At 49.0% G+C, this 18,789-nt stretch overlaps 1 protein-coding gene across 3 annotated transcripts in view; it reads right to left on the bottom strand.

The window, feature by feature from the left end:
* The window catches only part of JAKMIP1 (janus kinase and microtubule interacting protein 1), a 79,607-nt gene that overhangs the window by 19,787 nt on the left and 41,031 nt on the right, over nucleotides 1-18,789 (bottom strand). For 2 of the 3 annotated variants that reach the window (XM_022567047.3, XM_089911639.1), the window contains 6 exons: nucleotides 17,096-17,590; nucleotides 8,381-8,590; nucleotides 7,465-7,584; nucleotides 4,254-4,400; nucleotides 3,184-3,324; nucleotides 1,434-1,493 (listed from right to left, as the gene is read on the bottom strand). In XM_022567047.3, the coding sequence (XP_022422755.2) occupies nucleotides 1,434-1,493; nucleotides 3,184-3,324; nucleotides 4,254-4,400; nucleotides 7,465-7,584; nucleotides 8,381-8,590; nucleotides 17,096-17,590 (1,173 nt within the window). The remainder of the gene's footprint in view (nucleotides 1-1,433; nucleotides 1,494-3,183; nucleotides 3,325-4,253; nucleotides 4,401-7,464; nucleotides 7,585-8,380; nucleotides 8,591-17,095; nucleotides 17,591-18,789) is intronic. The other variant, XM_089911640.1, reaches the window with a different exon arrangement.

Raw genomic sequence — 18,789 nt, 5'->3', positions numbered from 1 at the left:
AGGGTTGCTATGAAGATTAAATGAGATGGTATAAATAACCACTTATCCATGTGCCCAAATTCGGTCCACAGATATATTTTATTTGGCCCACAGAGTGTACTATAAACAATTTGCACCAATATTTACAACCCTTAGATTTTACATAAAGGTGTTACGGGTTGAACTGAGTCCCCCAAAAAAGATATGTTAAAGTCCTAACCCCCCAGTACTTCAGAATGTGACTTCACTTGGAAATAAGGTCATTGCAATAATATGAGGGCACACTGTAGTGGCGTGGACCCCTATGTGACTGGTGTCCTTATAAGAAGATAGCCACGTGATACAGAGACATACAGGGAAAATGGCACGTGACAACAAAAGTAGAGATTGTGGTTATGCAGCTTTAAGACAACGAAAGCCAAAGATTGCCAGTAAATCACCAGAAGCTAAGATGAGGCAAGGAAGGATTCCCCTACAGGTTTCAGAGGGAGCACGGCACTAACACCTTGATTTTAGACTTTTAGACTCCAAAACCTTGAGATAACACATTTCTGTTGTTCTAAGCTACCCAGTTTGTGGTACTTTGTTACAAAAGCCCTAGGAAACTAATGCATAAGGAGTCCCACTTCTCTTGAATGACTGGAATATCTGATACCACCTGGCTCACTTATAGCAGCTGATCTTCTGGGCCCAGTTTTCCACAGTCCCCACCACTCCCTATTGTCACCCTGACACCAAAGCCATATATCTGTGATCATCCAGTAAGACATCTGCACTGCTGTTTTCTTTATAGGAGAGAAATATTTCTCTACAACCATATCTCTACCAAAAGATAAACCATGAGGGGCATCTGGTTCAATAAAAAGGAGAACAGGCCCACAGCTTCATGGAAGTGAAAAATGTTTATGGGTATTAATGCAAACTAAGTCCTTTTTAAATACCAATTTGTTCTTTTACTTTCCAGCTTGGTCCCTGTGGGCATCTGAGTTTTCCAAACCCAGCTCTGCTCTCTTCACTGGACGTTTGGACACCATCTCTATAAAATGGGCAAAACCACATTTTCCAAAAAGAACGCATTCTGTATCATTCCAAAAAAGCCCGAAGCTCCTGATTTTTCAAAACAGGATATAGATGTTATAAACCAAGACTAAGTATCTTTTAAATCCTTCCAAAGGTCTAAGTATTTAAGTTTTTAATTTTGGGTGAGCATCCCCTGAGGCCTAAATACAGAATTCATCTGTAAATTTTCCATGAATAAATTACAGTAAGCAGCCCCACGTTGCTTTGAGAGGTAGTTATAACAGGTTTTTCACCATCGAATATGCAGAGATGTGAGTGTGTCTGCCTTTAGGGCTCCTCTATGGATTGCTCGCTTCTCCCCCATGCCTGGACCATCCGCCCTGCAGACCCTGGCACGGAGCCAAAGCAGGGCAGCTGTGCCCTCGCACGCTCACCTTGGGTGGCTTCAGGCCCTTCCCACGATGTCTTCTGGAGCGCAAGAGCCGTTCTCTCTCCTAGAAGGAAACACAACTGTTGGGATTTTCAGCCAGCCTCACATCACATCCACCAACCCAGCTGACTTCAGAGGGCATAACTTACAATGCTGCTGTGCCTACCTGTCTGCACCAGGCCTGGGTCAGTCCAGGTTCTGAGCACCCAAGGCATGGCTGCTTCTCAGAACTGACAGCTACAGAGCCATGCCATTAACTGAACTTGGACCATCCCAGAAAAAAATGCCAAGATTTGCCAGTCTTGTAAAACTCCAGCCTATCTGTCTCTGGGGCTGTAAGCTATAAAACTTTAGGCAGTGTTGACGAGACATCAGCTGTCAGTGATCCCAGCAGAAAATAAAAAAGCTTGCAGCTTTGATCTCAGACAGAGCTGGGGCCAAATCCCCATGGGGTCTCCTCCTGGTCAGGTGACACACCTCATTTCTCTGATTCTCAGGTTCTTCCTTTGCTATATGGGCTGGAACACACCCTTCAGAGACTGTGGGTACCTGTGGTTCTTGTCAGTAGAAATGGCACCCATCGAGTAGTAGCAGGAGTGGCAGCATTCTGCCCCAGATAAAACCAGTAAATTTTCTCCTTCCTAATCAAATGTTCCTATTCTCTTTGGCTGCCAGGAAACCCAGAGACAAATCTGGTGCTTGGCCACAGCCCATATGGTCCACCCATGTGTCCCTGCTGATCTTAACTGATGCTGCTATCTTCATTTTCTCTAGTCTTATCTGTTAATTTTCCTCTTTCAACTCTATCATTGTTTTGTTGAGTGTGTTTTTTTCATCTTATGTGGCATAAAGACTTTCGTGTAATGAAGCAAAGATGAATGGAAGGATAAATGATTAGATGATGGTTGGAATGAAGGTGGGATGGAGGGAAGAAGGGATGGGTGGAGGAAGGGGATGATGGGAAGATGGATGGAGGGATGGGAGGGAGGATGGATGGGTGAGTGGAAGGAGAGAAGGAAGGAGTAGAGATAGAGAGATAGGAAAGCAAAATGAATTGGACAATTACAGTCAAAGCCTTTTCTATAATTTTGATCACTGGCTTTTCTACTTTTTGAAGATCCACTAATGGAAGCATCACATACCCCCTTGGGCAAGCAGAACACACTTTGCTTCTAAGATGCAACTAAAGCTCACTATAGATGCTCCCTTCCTGGTTCCTAAGCTCCTTCCACAAAGAGGTGCAGAATTCTCTGGATCTAACACTCCACCTACTTAAGACATACAACGCCCTTAATGATCCCCCGCACACACACACACACACACACACACACACAGTCTTAACAAGTCCTTCAAATTCTGCTCTGATCATAAGGTTCCAGTTTTCAAGTTCACAGTCTGCAACAACTAGGCTAAAAGAAAAGAAAATAGATTTCTTGGGGACAGATCATGCCCACTCTGTAGAGGCCAGAAGGCTCTTTTTAAAAAACCGATGCTGCTTCTCAATGGCAGCAAACTAGGGATAAGATTTGAGAAAAAGAGTAGCCATGAAAACCGCTCCCAGATACCAGTGATGTCATATAAACAAGTGGAGGCTGCTTTCTGGAAGAACAAAGGGGGAAGGTGCCCATCACCAGGAGGAGCTCTGTGAGATCCCACCCTGCCAGCAGCATCGCCCTGCAGCCCTGCTGCCATTCCCGGGGTCTGGGTCTCATGCGCCCCACGGAGGGCTGTCGCTCACGCTCATGCAGACATACCAGCGAGAGATCGTCGATGACATGCTGCTGCTCCAGCACCTGCAGGCGCAGGAACTCGATTTCCTGCTCGTCCCTTGTCAAACTGAGGTCATTCAAGGAAGTGTGCCTCTTCAGGGACGCCTGTGCCGACAGCTTCTCTTTCTGCAGCCAAGGGAAGAGAGGGCACTGCAGGGCCACTCATCCACAACACTTGATAGGAACCCACCGTACGCGTCAGGGCGTGGAGTGTGGGCTTGGGGATATGGGATGGAAGAATGGAGGGACGGATGAGAGCCCCCTGGTCGTCAAGCTGGAGGAGTGGACAGCTGCAGACCGGAGTCAGGCCTGAGGTGTGGCTGACTGTGCCCGATGCTGACAGGAAGGGCTGGGTGGGCACTGGGGTGGGGAGAGGTGGATGTCTGCACCAAGCCTGGAAAGCTTGGTCGCTGGGAAAAGAGAGCACGGAACACGTGGTAATGACACACACTCACACCTGGACCTGCCAGGGCGTGGGAGAAGGGTGTTCTGTCTCCCGGAGCCTCAGTCTTCTCAGCTGTAAAATGGGCATGACTGACACTAGTTTAGACAATGAACCTCAGAGTATTCCTTAAACCATCAACTGCAAGACACCACCCTGACCACAAAGACCAGTCATTTTGTTGGAGCAAATAAAAGGCCCAAATTCAAAGCACTCAGAGCAAAATTGTAATCGTTCACGTACTGAGCTTCGTCAGTGCACCGGGTTTTCTGTGAGAATGTTTTACGCCATCACTCCATCCTCTCCTTAAACCCACAGCACTGATATTTTCCTTCCCAGTTCACAGATGAGGAAGCTGAGAGAATGAGGGCTGGGCCTAAGGACCCTGGGTGGAGACCCACCGTCTGACTGCCCCGGGCTCTCCGTCAGGCACAGACGCCCACGGTGCTGTGAACTGTGGAGAACAGAGGCAGGAGGGACGGGTGCAGACTGAGACCGCTCGGCAGGCTTCCTGGGGGAGGTGGGTAGGAGGTGGCCCCAGGGAACGTGTACGGTGAGGGCCAGGAGCTGGAGGAGCCCGGGCAGAGACAAGGACTCCGAGACGATGACTTACCATCTCCACGTTTTCCCGCGTGAGATTCTTGATCTTCTCCTCCATCCTCTGGATGCTCTGCAGCAAGTCCTCGTTCTTCTTGTTCATTCGCTTGTTCTTCTCCACCAGGGGCTTCAGCTGGACCTCGGTCTCACGGGAGCGTTTCAGCTGTGGCCAGACAAAGAGGGCAGCAGCTGTAAGAGCCAACCTCAGAGGCCAGTGGAGATGCCCCCTGGCCTGGAGCTGCCACTGCTCGGGACCACATCTCCTGGGTGGTGCAAACACCACGAAGAGCCCACAGACACCTGGCTTCCAAATGCAGGCTCCCACCTGAGCCTCAGAGGGCCTCGGGCAGGGCAACAGGATGGGGGTGCAGCCCAACACGGAGGCCCAGAGACCTCCCTCAGGTCGTCCCTGCCGGCAAGCGGCCTGAGCCTCTTCCACACTTCCTTTACCTCCGGGCATAACCCCCAGAGGTCATGGGTCACATGCAAAAAGGTCATTCCAGCTACCTAGCTCCTCCTGGCCACCATTCCTCTCCAGGTAGAGACCTAGCCGAAAGCTCAACACTTTTCAGACAACAGACGATCCCTTGGCCCTGCTCAATGCCAGCCTCAATGCTCAGGGCTCCATCCAGCCCTGGAGCCACGCCCTGAGTCCTCTGAGCACAGTCCCTATGACTGACGAGGTGTCCTTCCAGTCTCTCTCATCCCATCAGCATCTGGGGAGCCCCTCTTGGGCCCGGGCCCTGTGCTGGGAGCTGGGTCAAAGGGATGACACGATGGGGTGACCGTCCAACAGACGGGAGAAGAGGACAAAGACGGTAACAGAGGTAAGAACACAGTGAGACAGGCGCCAGTGGACACGCCAGGCCGGGGAACCACACATCCAGGGTTTCAGAACGGACAAGAAGACGGCGTGTCGCTGAGTGCAGTGGGAGCACGGAGTCTGGGGGATGGGCAGAGAAGGGGCGGGCATGGTGAGGTCTGATTTAGGGAGCTGAGAGCTCTGCCATTTGTTTGCACCTGCAGCCACACTCCTGCCACACCCGGGGCTTTGAGGCAGGAGCACTCTGTGGTCAGGACTGCCTTCTAGAACAATCCATCACTCTGACTGCTGTGTGGGGGCCAGTCCAGCGAGACAGAGACATGGGAGATGACAGGGGAGGGGGAGGGGAAGCTGGGACTGGGAGGCTGCTCCATTAGAGGCACCCACTCTTTTTCCTTCTGAGCACAGCGTCCTCCGTGACACATACACTAGCTGCATGACCACGGCCGAGTTCTCAGCCTCAGTTCCCTCTTCTACAAGATGGGAATAATGGTAGCACCTGCCTCAGAGACTTGTTATGAGAACTAGATGCACAGTGATAGTCTTCGCAGGGTCATTTTAATGGATGAAAATTATAAACAATTTAAAATATTTATCAGTATCACGACAATCACAAGAACCACTGCATCTATCAAGTACTCGCCATGTGTCCAAAACGATGTTCGGCCCTTCCAGGCATCCCCTCTCATTTAGCCCTCACCACCACCCTAGGAGGGGGCCCATCCCCATCCCCATTCCACAGACAAAGAACCTGGCTACAAAGAGGTGGGGTGATGTACCACACAGAAAGTGCCAGGACCAAGAACCAAACACAAGGGACTGACTGCACACCCCTGCTTTTGGTTACCAGGCTGTGAAAGTTAACATAAAACACTGATGGTAGCCATTAAAGTATAACATGGACCTTGACTCATACACTGTACCTCTAGAAATCTATCCTGCAGAAATAAAGGTTCAAGTCGGTAAAGACAGAAATGTATCTTCTGTGAGGCATTGTTTACAACAGCAAGGACACGCGAAATGGCCTAAATCTTCACCAGTAGAGGAATGGTTGAATAAACCATGCTTTGTCTACACAACAGAGTATGATGGAGCTGTTACAGAGACAAAGGCGGATCTTCACGCATTGCTGGGGGCGCTGTAATTGACACAGCAAGTGAAAAAAGCAAGTTGCAGAACAATATTACATAGGGAAAATGTCCCATTTGTAACCACAAAACAATAAAGAAAAAAGGCTCTTCGTGGGTGTCAAAATATTTGCATAAGCATTAAAAACATGTGAGAATCACCTCAAACTGTCAACAGAAGTTACCTCATGATTTTAAGGTCCCAGTGCTGGCCAGCTTATTGATTCTTATTTTAAACACTTCAGAAGGTTTGCATTGTTTCAAGCAAGCTATTGTTTTTTCTAATCCACTTAGTAAACTATTTTGCCTCTCATGAGGGATTTTTTTTAAGCTCATGAATATTTAAATGAAAAGTGGAGACATAATATTAGATGTACAGTCTGGTGAAAACCATATAAAAATCTGCCTTTAAAAATACTGGAAGGAAATGAATTTATTCTGATCCTGTTAAAATTGTGAAGAGGTGACACTTATTAACACTTTTCATCTCCCATGTTTTTCAAATATATTGATACACTTACTTTCATAATAAAATTGAGAATAAAGAGAAATATTAAGAGACATTGGTCAAGACATTTGTACGTGTTGACTACCACTACATAAAAATCAGGTTAATTGTTTATCCAGCAAACTTAAACATATTCAAGAAATTGCTATTTTTACTAGAGATTTATTTTTTTTAACCAGAAGTTCACATTCACTACTTTTAAAATTAGAAATATGTGAACTTTTATGCAAAAGAAAGTAAATAGATAAGCAAAAAATAAAAATTATCCATAATCACACCACCTAAAACAACTTCCAAAATCCACGATGATGACAATGTATTTTTGTTCTGTAGACGGCTTTTATCATTTAATTCATTGTGAACAAATTTCTATGGCAAATAAACGTACCTATAACATCATTCTTAATGACTGCACGCAATTCACTGCATAAATGTTCCATAATTATTTTGATCAATACTTAGGTGGGGCTTGGTTTTGTTTTGGTTCGGTTTTGATTGCTACTATAAACAACACTGCAATGAAAACCCTCTCCATACCCCTCACTGAACTTCTCTGATTGTTAGCTCAGGATAAATTCCTACAGAATCAAGGGCACTAACAGGTTTCTTCAACAAACGAGTGTTAGAGTTTTAATCAGGAAGAAATGAGAAGGAAAGTAGAGAAAACCAGATGGCCTGTGCGTTAACTTCCTGTTTAGGGCGTGGTTTGTGGCCCCGGGGCTGCTTTCCTGCATCCCAAGGCACCATCTGCCTCTTGGGGGCTGATTACCAGTTCATTCCTCTCGTCTGCCAAGAGGGTATTTCTGTCTTCCAGCTTCCGTATCACCGAATTCAGTTCAGCAATTTTTAGCTGAAATCGCCGCACATCTCGCTCGTCCATATGCTGATCCTAAAAAAGAAGCAAGATACAAACATACTTTGAAAAAGCTTAACTGAGTCAAAGCGCTCTGTGGACCCTTTGTGGAAAACTCTGAGGGCAAAGGTGAGCTCCTCACTAGGAGGACCATGCGCCATGCTGGGGCTCCCCCAAATCAAGCAACATGTGGAAAGACTTCATCTCAAAGGCGACAAGACCTCAAACCCTCCAGAGGCTCCCTGACATCTGAACGTGGTATCTGGGGACCTTCCCATCCCAACCCCTGCCCGCCAAGCATCTCTGACAAAGGCACAATCACAGAGTTCCAGGACGCTCCTCAAGGGCAGGCACTGTGCCCACCTCACTCACCACTGAGACGCCAGCGCCTCACGTGGTGTCTGCACACAGCACACTCAACAGACACCTGAGTATTTAGTGAATGAATGAATGAGTGAATGAATGAATGAATGCAGCTTTGGCCTCCTCTGTGCCTGATAAGTACCAAGCTGTGGCCCCAGGTGCCCTCTCTGCTGGCTGAGCTCTCCTCATGGGCAGAGCTCTGCCTTTAAGTCATGTCCTGTCCTGACTGGGTCCCTTTCTGAGCTCTCACTGTATACTCGGCACTCATGTTTTCATTTCTTTTCAACTGAGCTCCACGTTTGGGGAGGAAGGGGTAAGGGAGGGAAGGAAGGACGCACAGATGGATGAGAGGGAAGGGGGAGGGGTGGGGGAAAGGCAGGCAGGCAAGTTCGCCAGAAGAATGACCAGTAGGAGGAAGGACAGGTAGGTGGTCAGCTCTGAGGCCCCAGTGCTTGCATGAGCCCCTCACCTGGACACCCATGAGCTCGGCCATGTCCCCTATGCCAGGTGGGAGCTCTCTCTTTGGACTACCGTGGTACCGCTCAGCCTCTCTGACCTGAACCAACTGCTCATCCAAAGCCTCTTTCTGAAGAAGCAGCTTCTGGGTCTGCCCAGTCTGCACACCGAGTTCCTTCTCCAAGGCCAGAATCACACGATCTTTTCCCTTGATCTCATCCATCTGGAAAGAGAAAGAATAAGCATTCAATTGTAGGGGCTCGTGACCAGGGAAAGCTCTCTTTTGCTGGCCTTAGGCCCAGGGGAAGGTTCAGCAGGTCCATGGACCTGGGGCAGCCGAACTCAGCAACACAGGACAGAGAGACACCGTAGTGCACAGCCCAGGCCCTGCTCCGCTGTCACCGCCCCCAGCACAGAGGAGCACAGAGCTGTGGGTTCAACGACCTATATGGTCAACCAGACACTTACCCTCGAAACTGATCAGTGCTCGCGTCTCTCTCACCTTAATGGAATAAAGTCAAATCCTGACCCGCCAGGGCCCTCCAGACATCACCCCCTGGCCCTCCAGCAGCTCAGCTTCTTCACAGACTTGGTCGTCCTCTCTCCCACTCCTGTCTGGCCGCGTCCCCACCCCTCCAGTAAACGGCTCTTGCTAACGTCTCCAACGCTCTCCTGGCCTGCAAACTCACTGAACAATTTTCCATCCTCTCTCCTTCTCACCCCGTCTGACACTGTCGCCCACTCCAGCTACGTGAACTGCTCCCACCCTCGCGCCCTCTGTGGGACTTCACTGTTTCCATCTTCTTCTCGCCCTACCCTGGTCACCATCGAAATCTGTAGTTTCCAAGGCTTGGCTCTCTTCCCAGTCTGTATCCTCTCCTCAGCCAGCCGCATCCTCACCCATGCTAACTCCCCGTGTGCAGCTGACACTCCAACCTCCTCCCTCCGCCCTGACGTCTCTCAGGGTCCCACGGTCAGAGAGCCGACTGGATGCTTCTGGGGCCTCCAAAGCACCTCAGCCTCCCCACATTAGAGCCTCAGCGTGAGCCCCAGCTCCCCCAGCCCAGCCTCGTCCCACATTCCCTAGAGGAAACCAAGCAGAAAGAAGCTTACGGAGGAGGGAGCTTCTGCCCCGGGCCATACACTTCGATTGTTTCTGAACACAAAGCCAACAGCTGGGAAACCGCCCCAGTAAGGGTGCTATACTGGGGTGCCCCTCCCCTAAATCCATGTCCTTCCTACAACCTGAGAATGTGACCTCATTTGGAAATAGGGTCTTTGCGGATATAATTAGTTAAGATGAGGTCACAGTGGAGTCGGGTGGGCCCTAACGACTGGTGTCCTTATAAGAGGAGAGACACACAGGGAGAAGATGGAGGCAGAGACTGGAGTGATGTGGTCACAAGCCAAGGAACGCCTGGAAGGATCCTCCCCTATAGCCTTCAGAAAACATGGTCCTCCGACACCTTGATTTCAGACCTCTAGCTTCCAAAACTGTGAGTGAATAAATTTCTGTTGTTTAAGCCACCCAGTTCATGGTACTTTGTAACAGCAGCCCTAGGAAACTAATACAGGTGTTAAAAGAGAAAATTTCCCAAGTATTAGAGTTTCATTAATTGACAAAAATCATAAGAGTTTCAGCTACAGTGATTACTATCATCATGGGATTTAGGAATAAATTCTATTTGAGATAAGGTACATTAAAAAGTTCTGAAAAGAATACTAATGCTTTAGTAAGGATGGTTTCAACGAAATCTGGATAAAGTCTATATGATGTGGCTTTATTTAACACATACCTGTGAGCGCCCGCCACGAGCGGGCCTGTATGTAAGGCAACGTAACGTGGATACTACCTTGATTACCCAACGTAAAGGTTAAAGCCAACTGATATAAAACAACGTGTCACAGAGGAAAAAGCACTGTGCATGGAGTACAAAAGTATGAACTAGAGACTAATCCCCCACTGGCAAGCTGTGTGACCTCTGGCAAGTCACTCAACCTCTCTAAGCTTCAGGTTCCTCACCTGTAAAATGGGGATGTAGGAACATCCACCTGGAAGGGGAGCTGTGAGGGCTGACGGGTACAGCAGAGACAGGCAGGCTGCTTAGGAGCAAGGCCACTGGGCCCAGACTGCCTGGGCTCTAGCCCTGATGCCACCACTTATTGGCTCTGTCACCTTGGTTTAGTTACTTGATTTCTTCCTAAGCCTCAGTTTTCCATCTGTGAAATGGGGATAATAATAGGGATGTTTTGAGGATGAAATACATTAACACATAAAAACTGCCTGGCACGCAGTAGGCATAAAATAAACATTAGCTCTAATTATAATTGTTGCATGCACATAGTAGGTCTCAATAAATAGTAGTTCCTGTCTTTCCTAGACTTTTGTTTCCATTAGGTGTGCAAATATTGAGGAAATGAATGAATGAATATTGCAGTTGTTTGAATTGTGGTTCCTAAACAGACATGTCCACATCCTAACTTCAGATATCTGTGAATGGGACCTGTTTTGGGAAAACGGTCTTTGCAGGTGTAATTAAGGATCTTAAGATGAGGAAATCGTCCTGGATTAACTGGCTGGGTCCTAAATCCAATGACAAGTGTCTTCATAGGACAAAGAGAAGATGCAGACCAAAGAAAAAAAACATAGAGGGGAGGCCATTGCTGACTTTAAAAAAAAATGCACAACGTGAGAGTTGCGAGTTAAGTTTTATTGGGGGCAAAATGAGGACCGCAGCCCAGGAGACAGCGTTTCAGGCAACTCTGAGAAACTGCTCGGAGGAGGCGAGGGGAGGAGCCAGGATATAGAGGAGTTTTTGCGACAAAGGCAAAGTAGTAGGGAACGTCAAAAGAGGATTGTTAATTAAAGAAAACCAGATATCTCAAGTTAAGGAATTTAGTGCTTTCCTTTGTATGGGAAGATGCAAGAGTCTGGGCTCACTGAAATCATTCCTTTGATATGCATCTCAGCTATCTGGGGCCAGTATCCTGTCTTTTCACACCCTGAGTTTCCTTAGGGCTCACCGCTGCAGGCAGTCTGAGGGCTGCTAGATGGCAGGTATTCTTGTCAGCCTTGAGTCTCCTCTGGGCTCCCCGGCTCACGTTGAAGGGCTGCAGTCCTTGATGACTGTGACATCCTTTGTTTATTGGTATGGCAGGAAATACTCCATTTATAAATATTCCATTTATCACCATGTAAGAGGGAGGCAGAGATTGGAGTGGTGCAGCCACAGGCCCAGGAACTCTTGGAGCCATCAGAAGCTGGAAGAGCAAGGAAGGGTCTTCCCCGAGAGCCTTCAGTGGGGCGCAGCCCGGCTGACACCTTGATTCTGGACTTCTGGAGCCCAGAGCAGTGAGAGAGTAAACTTCTGTTGTTTTAAGCCACTGAGTTTGTGGCCATTTGTTAAGGCAGCCCCAGGAAACTAATACAAATGCCCTTCTCACTCATCACACTCTCAGAGGGTAACAAACTAAAGCTGATTGTAACTTGAAACATCGCTAGAACAGAGAATGCTGGTTAGGAGCCCTGCCCTGAGGGCGGACAGAAGCTAGCTCAAATCCCCACCCCTACCTGCTGTGTGACTCTGGGCAGACTGGGCCACCCCTCTTAGCTTCAGCTTCGGTAATGTGGGGACACTGAGAACACCCCGTCCAACTGGGGGGAGACTTCAACCACGGGAAGAATTTAGCACAGAGCCCGGCATCTTACAAGCACACAATCAACGTTAGCGGCCACTAGTAATCTACTTCAGCTCCTGCGTAACAGAAGGCTATCTGGTTTAAACAGCAGACCATGAAAAACTTACAAAATACAGTTTACAGAAGGCAGCAAATGGTACCCCCAACCTCCAGACTGAGGCTTTCAAGCAAAGTCCCAGAGCTCTGACAAGCTCTTTGAGTGGCCTTTCTTTAGAAGAAAAAAGGATACTCCCCTTCCCTCTGTATCCCCAACCACCTCCCCACGACAGTTTCCTGGAGCTCCAGCCAAGGGTGTGCCCGGCGCAGCTTCTCCTGCAGCAGCTGCAGAATGTGCCTGCTGCTCCCCCTGGTGGCGGCCACCCGCAGCTCCCCGCTCTTCAGAGCCGGAGGTGGGAGCCCCTCCCCGCTGTAGGGAAGAACACTTGATGATGCAGAAAACACTGTTGCCACTGCAGAGTTCAATCCAGAAGCAATGTGAACCAGTGAAAGTTCATTAATTGAAACCACTTAAACATGCTTTCATTAATTCAACAAATACTGAATTGAGTGCCACCAGCAGGTGCTGGGAAACACTGATGAGCAAAACAGATCAGAGTCCCCGCCCTCAGAGCTTCCATTCCAGAGGGGAGGGTAGCTGAAAACAGAATAAAAAAGTCAACATGGAGTAGATCAGAGCATGATTAATGCTAGGAGAAAAAGATAAATCGAGGGGAATCAGTGGTGCCAACTGGGGAGGTGTTACAAGTTAACAGGCAGGGCTCCAGTCCGTCCCCCTCAGCATCCCAGCTGCACACTCCTGGCTTTGCACTGGAGCCCGGAAGCGCTGCCTCCACCACTGCATTACACTAGTTCCTCCCACAAGAAAGAACGGCATCTTAAGTAAGACATCTCTGGAAATCCAAATTCTCAGCCTGGAAGAGCACCGATTCCCCATTTATCCTAGAAAATGAGCAGAGGGCTTACACCCCATCATGTGGGAAAGGTTCCCAGAAAACAGTCTCCACTAGTGGAGATGGCATCCAGGAATGGATGGACAATGTGGAATAGATTGTGGAGCCAACATTTTCTAGGTTGTCACATTTCCCCAGCCAGAGTCCTGAGGCTCCAGAGGTCAGGAGACCTGCCAGCTCACACAGCTACTCTCACTATTTGTCGACTCTGGTCTGGCCCCCAGGCTGGGCCCTTAGTGATCTTGCCCCCTGCCCTGAGGACCTGAGGAAGTGTAAACCTCTAACAATGAGCTTCTCAAGCTTCCCCAAACCCCAACACCTGAGTGTGCTGGACATTCCTGGGTTGCCTCCCAGCATCCATTTCCCCTTCTCCCACACTCCCACTCTCACCATGTGGTTCAGGAGAGGGGGTGGGGCTGAAATCACTCCAAGTTCCCAGGGCAGGCCCTGATTGGCTCACATCACCTGCATGGCTCCACTGCCTACAAGTAACTGGTTCAGGGATGGATACATGACCCAATCAGAGCCAACAGCCCGGAAGAGGGTGTTGCTAGGGCCCTCCTGTTTCTCCTTAGGAGCTAAGAAAGAGCTTCTCTCACACCCCAGTGTTCATTGCAGCACTATTTACAATAGCCAGGACATGGAAGCAACCTAAGTGTCCATCAACAGACGAATGGATAAAGAAGATGTGGTACATAGATACAATGGAATATTACTCAGCCATAAAAAGGAATGAAATAATGCCATTTGCAGTGACATGGATGGATCTAGAGATTGTCATACTGAGTGAAGTAAGTCAGACAGAGAAAGACAAATATATGATATCACTTATAGGTGGAATCTAAAAAAAATGGTACAAATGATCTTATTTACAAAACAGAAATAGAGTCACAGATGTAGAAAACAAACTTATGGTTACCAAGGGGGAAAGGGGGGGAGGGATAACTTGGGAGATTGGGATTGACATATACACACTACTATATATAAAATAGATAACTAATAACAACCTACTGTATAGCACAGAGAACTCTACTCAATACTTTGTAATCACCTATATGGGAAAAGAATCTAAAAAAGAGTGGATATATGTATATGTATAACAGCTTCACTTTGCTGTAGAGCAAAAACTAACACAACATTGTAAATCAACTGGGCTGTTTCCTGTGAGGATGTGGGGTCTGGCACAGTGGTGGCATCTCACCAGCACACTGAGAGCTCAGAGCCTGAGAATGACGCATCAGGGGACACAGCAGAGCCTGAGAAACCTGGGTCCGGGGTGACATCGTTAGTGCCACTGGAGCTATGCCTGAGGATAATCCTGCTACTTCAGTCATGAGAGCCGACAGACTCATGGTTTAAGCTAGTCTGAGGTGGAATTTCTGTCACTTGCAACCATAAGATTCTAGTTGACATACAGTTAGGGAAAGAACAACAGTCTGGATGATGGCTATTACTTTTTACTTACATGCTAGTGTGAGCTCGGGACTACATTTGTACTTAAGAGACACTCTCTCTCTCAGTCTTCAAAAGACTCTCAAAGTAGACATTATTTACTCCATCTTACAGATAAGCTTGAGGCCCTGAGAGGTGAATGTGCCCACACACTAGTCAGAAGCAGATCCATGATTCAGACTCAGGTCAGCCCCTGCAAAGCCCTCACTATGCCCTCTCTCAGCCCCAGAGGCACAGAATCTAATCATTTCTCAGCAGTCACTCGTCTCAGTGAAAACCTCAGTTTAGCCAGCTCCCAACGAACCCACCAATTTGTGAATAATTCTGTTAGTTCTACTTCATTTGCAAAGTTTGGAGCATCAAAGAATGAAAAAGAAGCTGCTACCCCAAGATCCATTCTCGTCTCCTCCTTGGTACCTGTAGTTGGGTGAATGGAGTCCCCCTCAAATTTCATGTCTATTAGGAAAATCAGAATGTGATCCTATTAGAAATAGGGTCTTTACAGATATAACTGAGATGAAATCATAACAGATTGCGGTGGGCCCTAGATCCAGTAACTGGTGTCCTTATAAGAAGACGACAAGACACAGCCACGTGGGGAAGAGAAGACCATGTGGAGGCAGAGGCTGGAGTAATGCAGCTGCAAGACGAGGAACGCCAAGGATTCCCGGCAACCACCCAAGCCTGGAAGAGGCAAACAAAAGATTCTTCCCTGGAGCCTTCAGAGGGGCACAGCCCTGCTGACACCTTGTTTTCAGACTTCTAGACCCCAGAATTGCGAGAGAATAAATTCCTGTTGTTATAAGCCATGGAGTTTGTTATAGCAGCCCTAGGAAATGAACAGAGTGCCATACCAGGATTTATTAGGAGCTGCCATGCATTTCCCAGCTCCCCTTGCAGCTGGGTGAGGCTGAGCAAGTAACTTCCGGCCAAAGAGATGGAAGTGGAGGTATATAGAACCTCCAGAAAGAAAAGTGCTTTTAAATGAAGACCATACCCTCCTTCATCTGCCCTCCTATTGCCAACCTGGGATGCAGATGTGATGGCTGGCACTCCATGGCATGAGGGGCCATGAGGACCATGGCCACATCCCAGAGCCCCTTCTGAGGGGAGAGGTAAGAGGCCCCGTGGCCTACCCTACTCTGTGGAGCACTTTACAGACTTTGTATATGAAAGAGAAATAACTTCCAGATTTTAAGTCCCTGTGTATTGGGGGGAGGGGGGAGTCTTCTCAGACCTAATCCTAACTGGTCTAAAAGAATGTGTCCAATAGCCCCACATTGACCATAATTGCCTTGTCTTCTTAACTGTTTCTTAAGAGGCATGTTAAATGTGTAAGTGGAAGCCTGGAAGCCTTCTTGCATTTCTAATCCAATCCAGCTGACAAAGAAACAAAACGCAGGCCACTTTCTGAACACGTTGCCAAGAGGCCTGTCTGACGAGGGACATTTATCAAATGCGTGGAGAACTGGAGAAATGGACATTTATTCTTTTCACTCTATTCTCCTAAGTGGCCCCCACACAATGAGACTACCTGAGCTGGGGATACTTCTGTTTGGCACTGAAATGGAAACAGACACCAAGTCCTTGGTTCGTTTTAAATTAAGCTCAGTCTGTCTCTTGTGCAAATACTTGTTTTTTCCCCATTTTATTTACCTTAAATATACATTTCCTGTAACAGAGGAACATATTTTACATGTCTTCTATTACACAATCTATAAGCTCCGGATAGATGCTTTAGTTAACTTAATTCTCGTAATGCTGTAACAGATACGTGATTATTCCTCCTTTTGTAGGTGAGGCACCAGAGGCTTAGAGACCGTAAGCAACTTGATTGGGCTCACACAGCTAACCAGTGAGGGAGTCTGGATTCACACCCAGAAGAGACTTTCTCCAAAGCCTTCTCTTCCTATTATGTGATAACACCGCCCCTACACACACAAAGGGAAAAGGGGCTGGGGAATACTTCTGAGAACTTAGTATCGGTATGTGCTTAGATTTTCTATGCATTAGACATTTAAAATCAGTGCATCTCTTCTGCCATTCTTGGTACTGGCTTGTTAAGCTGTGAACTGATGCTCTGTCACTGACTGGTGACCAGTCTAGGGATGGACAGCTGGACCAGGCCTCCAAAAAGAACACCTGGTCCTTCTGCCTCCAGTCCTTAAATTTCTTAGGTGTCTTCCAGAGACAGGAGAGACCTGCCAAAGCTCCCATTCCACGCCCAGGATGGCAGGGGCTTTGTTGGAACCCCAGGGTCTAGAACCATGCCTGGAGCACAGTGGGTCTCCAAAACTCGGCATTTATTGCTCCGTGAGGGAGGACTGGGGCACTTGCTGTGGAGAGGACATGGCGCATGCATCATGGAAGGATGGGCTGCGTGTGTGCGGAAGGAGGGTTTGCATGTGTGCAGGGAGGACAAGGTGCTTGTGTGTAAGAGGGAGCAGGGTGCATGTGTGCAGGGAGGATGGGCTGCGTGTATGCGGAAGGAGGGCTTGCATGTGTGCAGGGAAGACAAGTTGCTTGTGCATAAGAGAAGGGTGTGTGTGTGCAGGGAGGATGGGCTGCGTGTGCGGAAGGTCAGGTACGCACTCGAGCCGGTGGGGGGGAGAGGGCAGCGCACTTACCAGCCGGCGGATGTCGCGCTCGCACTCGCGCTTGATGCGGTGCACCTCGTCCTGGTGCGCCTGGTAGGCAGCGCGCAGGTCGGCCGCCTTGGCCTTGTCGGCCTGCATGCAGTTGCTGAGCGCCTCCTCCGCCTGCTTGCGTGCCGCCTTGAGCTCCAGGATCTCCTGCTGCAGCCGCAGGCGCTCGCCGTCGAAGGCCCTGCGTGCCTCTTCGCGCGCCTCGGCCAGCAGCGCCGTCTTGACCTTGTCGGCTGCACCATCGCGCAGCACGTTCAGCGTGGCCTGCAGCCGCTGCAGCTCGCCCTCCTTGATCTTGGCCGTGCGCGCTGCCTCCTGCTCGTGCTGGCGGATGAGCACCTCGCGCAGCGCCTGAAGCTCCTTGGTCTTCTCCTCGTGCAGCTTGGCCCTGAGCTCCGAGATGTAGGCCGTGTGTCGCCGCTGCTCCTGCTCGCGCTCCAGCTTGGCCTCCTGCAGCCGCTCGCGCAGCTTGCCCACCTGCAGCCGTGGGGGGAGAGCCAGTCAGGGTCCGGGCTAGGGGAGCCGGCCAGGCCCGCCGCCACCTCCCCGTGTCCCTTCGTGTGCGACCGGCCCCTGAGACCCTCCCCCGGTCCCCGCACTCCAATTCCCCCTCCCGCCACCTCCATCAGTCCCACGCAGAGTCTTCTCTGCTATTTTGTTGAGATGTTCCCAGCCGTGGAAAAACATCTGAGGGTGTTGGAGAGGAAAGTAAGGCTTTGACATCCCTTCCAATTTGGAGATTTACGAGGAAGGGCAGTTTATCAGTCACAAAATATGCCGCGCAGAAATCATCTGTCTCATCAGAGCAGAACAGATTGTAAACCAGAGACACATTTCCAGTGCCCATGCCCTGAACGCTGGAGTTAGAGGAGGCCGAGCAGGTGGACGTAGAGAGGGGCAGGGGTGGAGGTGCCCTCACTGCTGAGTGGCTCTCCTGCCCGGGCTGGGGGCTTCTGTGACCCTTCCCCCTACATGAAGCTCTCACAGCAGCCAGGAAGGAGGTAACTGCTTTGCCACAAGGCACCCGAGCATCAGAGATGCGCCGCTGGTGACCTGCCTGGGATGAGGGGCTGCCAAGGGGCAGAGCCAGGCTTCACCCCCAGGTGCCTGGCCCCAGGGCCAGTGGTCTGCAGGTGCCAGGCTGCTAACCCCACCAGAAGGTATTCGTCTATTCAGCAAACAAAACATTATTTGTAAAATATGCCAAGGGAGTGTCTTCTTCAAACACTCCAAAAGGCTTTATTCGATCTTTTTATTTCAAATATCACACAATTACACACATTCCACAGGAACCCATTCGTTTTCTAAATTACAGCAATCTCCGAAGAACAGAAACAAATGTGTCTCTCATGGATGAGCTGCTTCCAAGGTGGCAACATTTCCCCCAGACCACAGTCTATAGAACACCAACATGCTGAAATTAATTTTAGGTGAGGAGTTTTACGATGTCACTCGGGTTGATAAATCCTTACTCATAACAGCAGGGAAAGGAGCAAATAAACCTGGCCAGGCAAAGATACAAGATCAATGTCTCCTTACATCAAACACGCATAATCACAGAAATAATACAAGGACCGGACCTGTCAGAGGGCTCATCTCACCCAAGAGCTAGAATTGGCCTCTTCCTAAGGGATTGAGTGCCAGGAAGCCAGAACTTCAAATATTTAACATGATCT

The sequence above is a fragment of the Delphinapterus leucas genome, chromosome 5, assembly GCF_059928025.1.
Source record: "Delphinapterus leucas isolate spDelLeu-1000000601 "Yukka" chromosome 5, BTC_Dleu_Yukka2, whole genome shotgun sequence".
NCBI classification, from domain to species: domain Eukaryota; kingdom Metazoa; phylum Chordata; class Mammalia; order Artiodactyla; family Monodontidae; genus Delphinapterus; species Delphinapterus leucas.
Note: the sequence above shows the minus strand (reverse complement) of the source record. Positions and strands in the feature narration are given on the sequence as shown.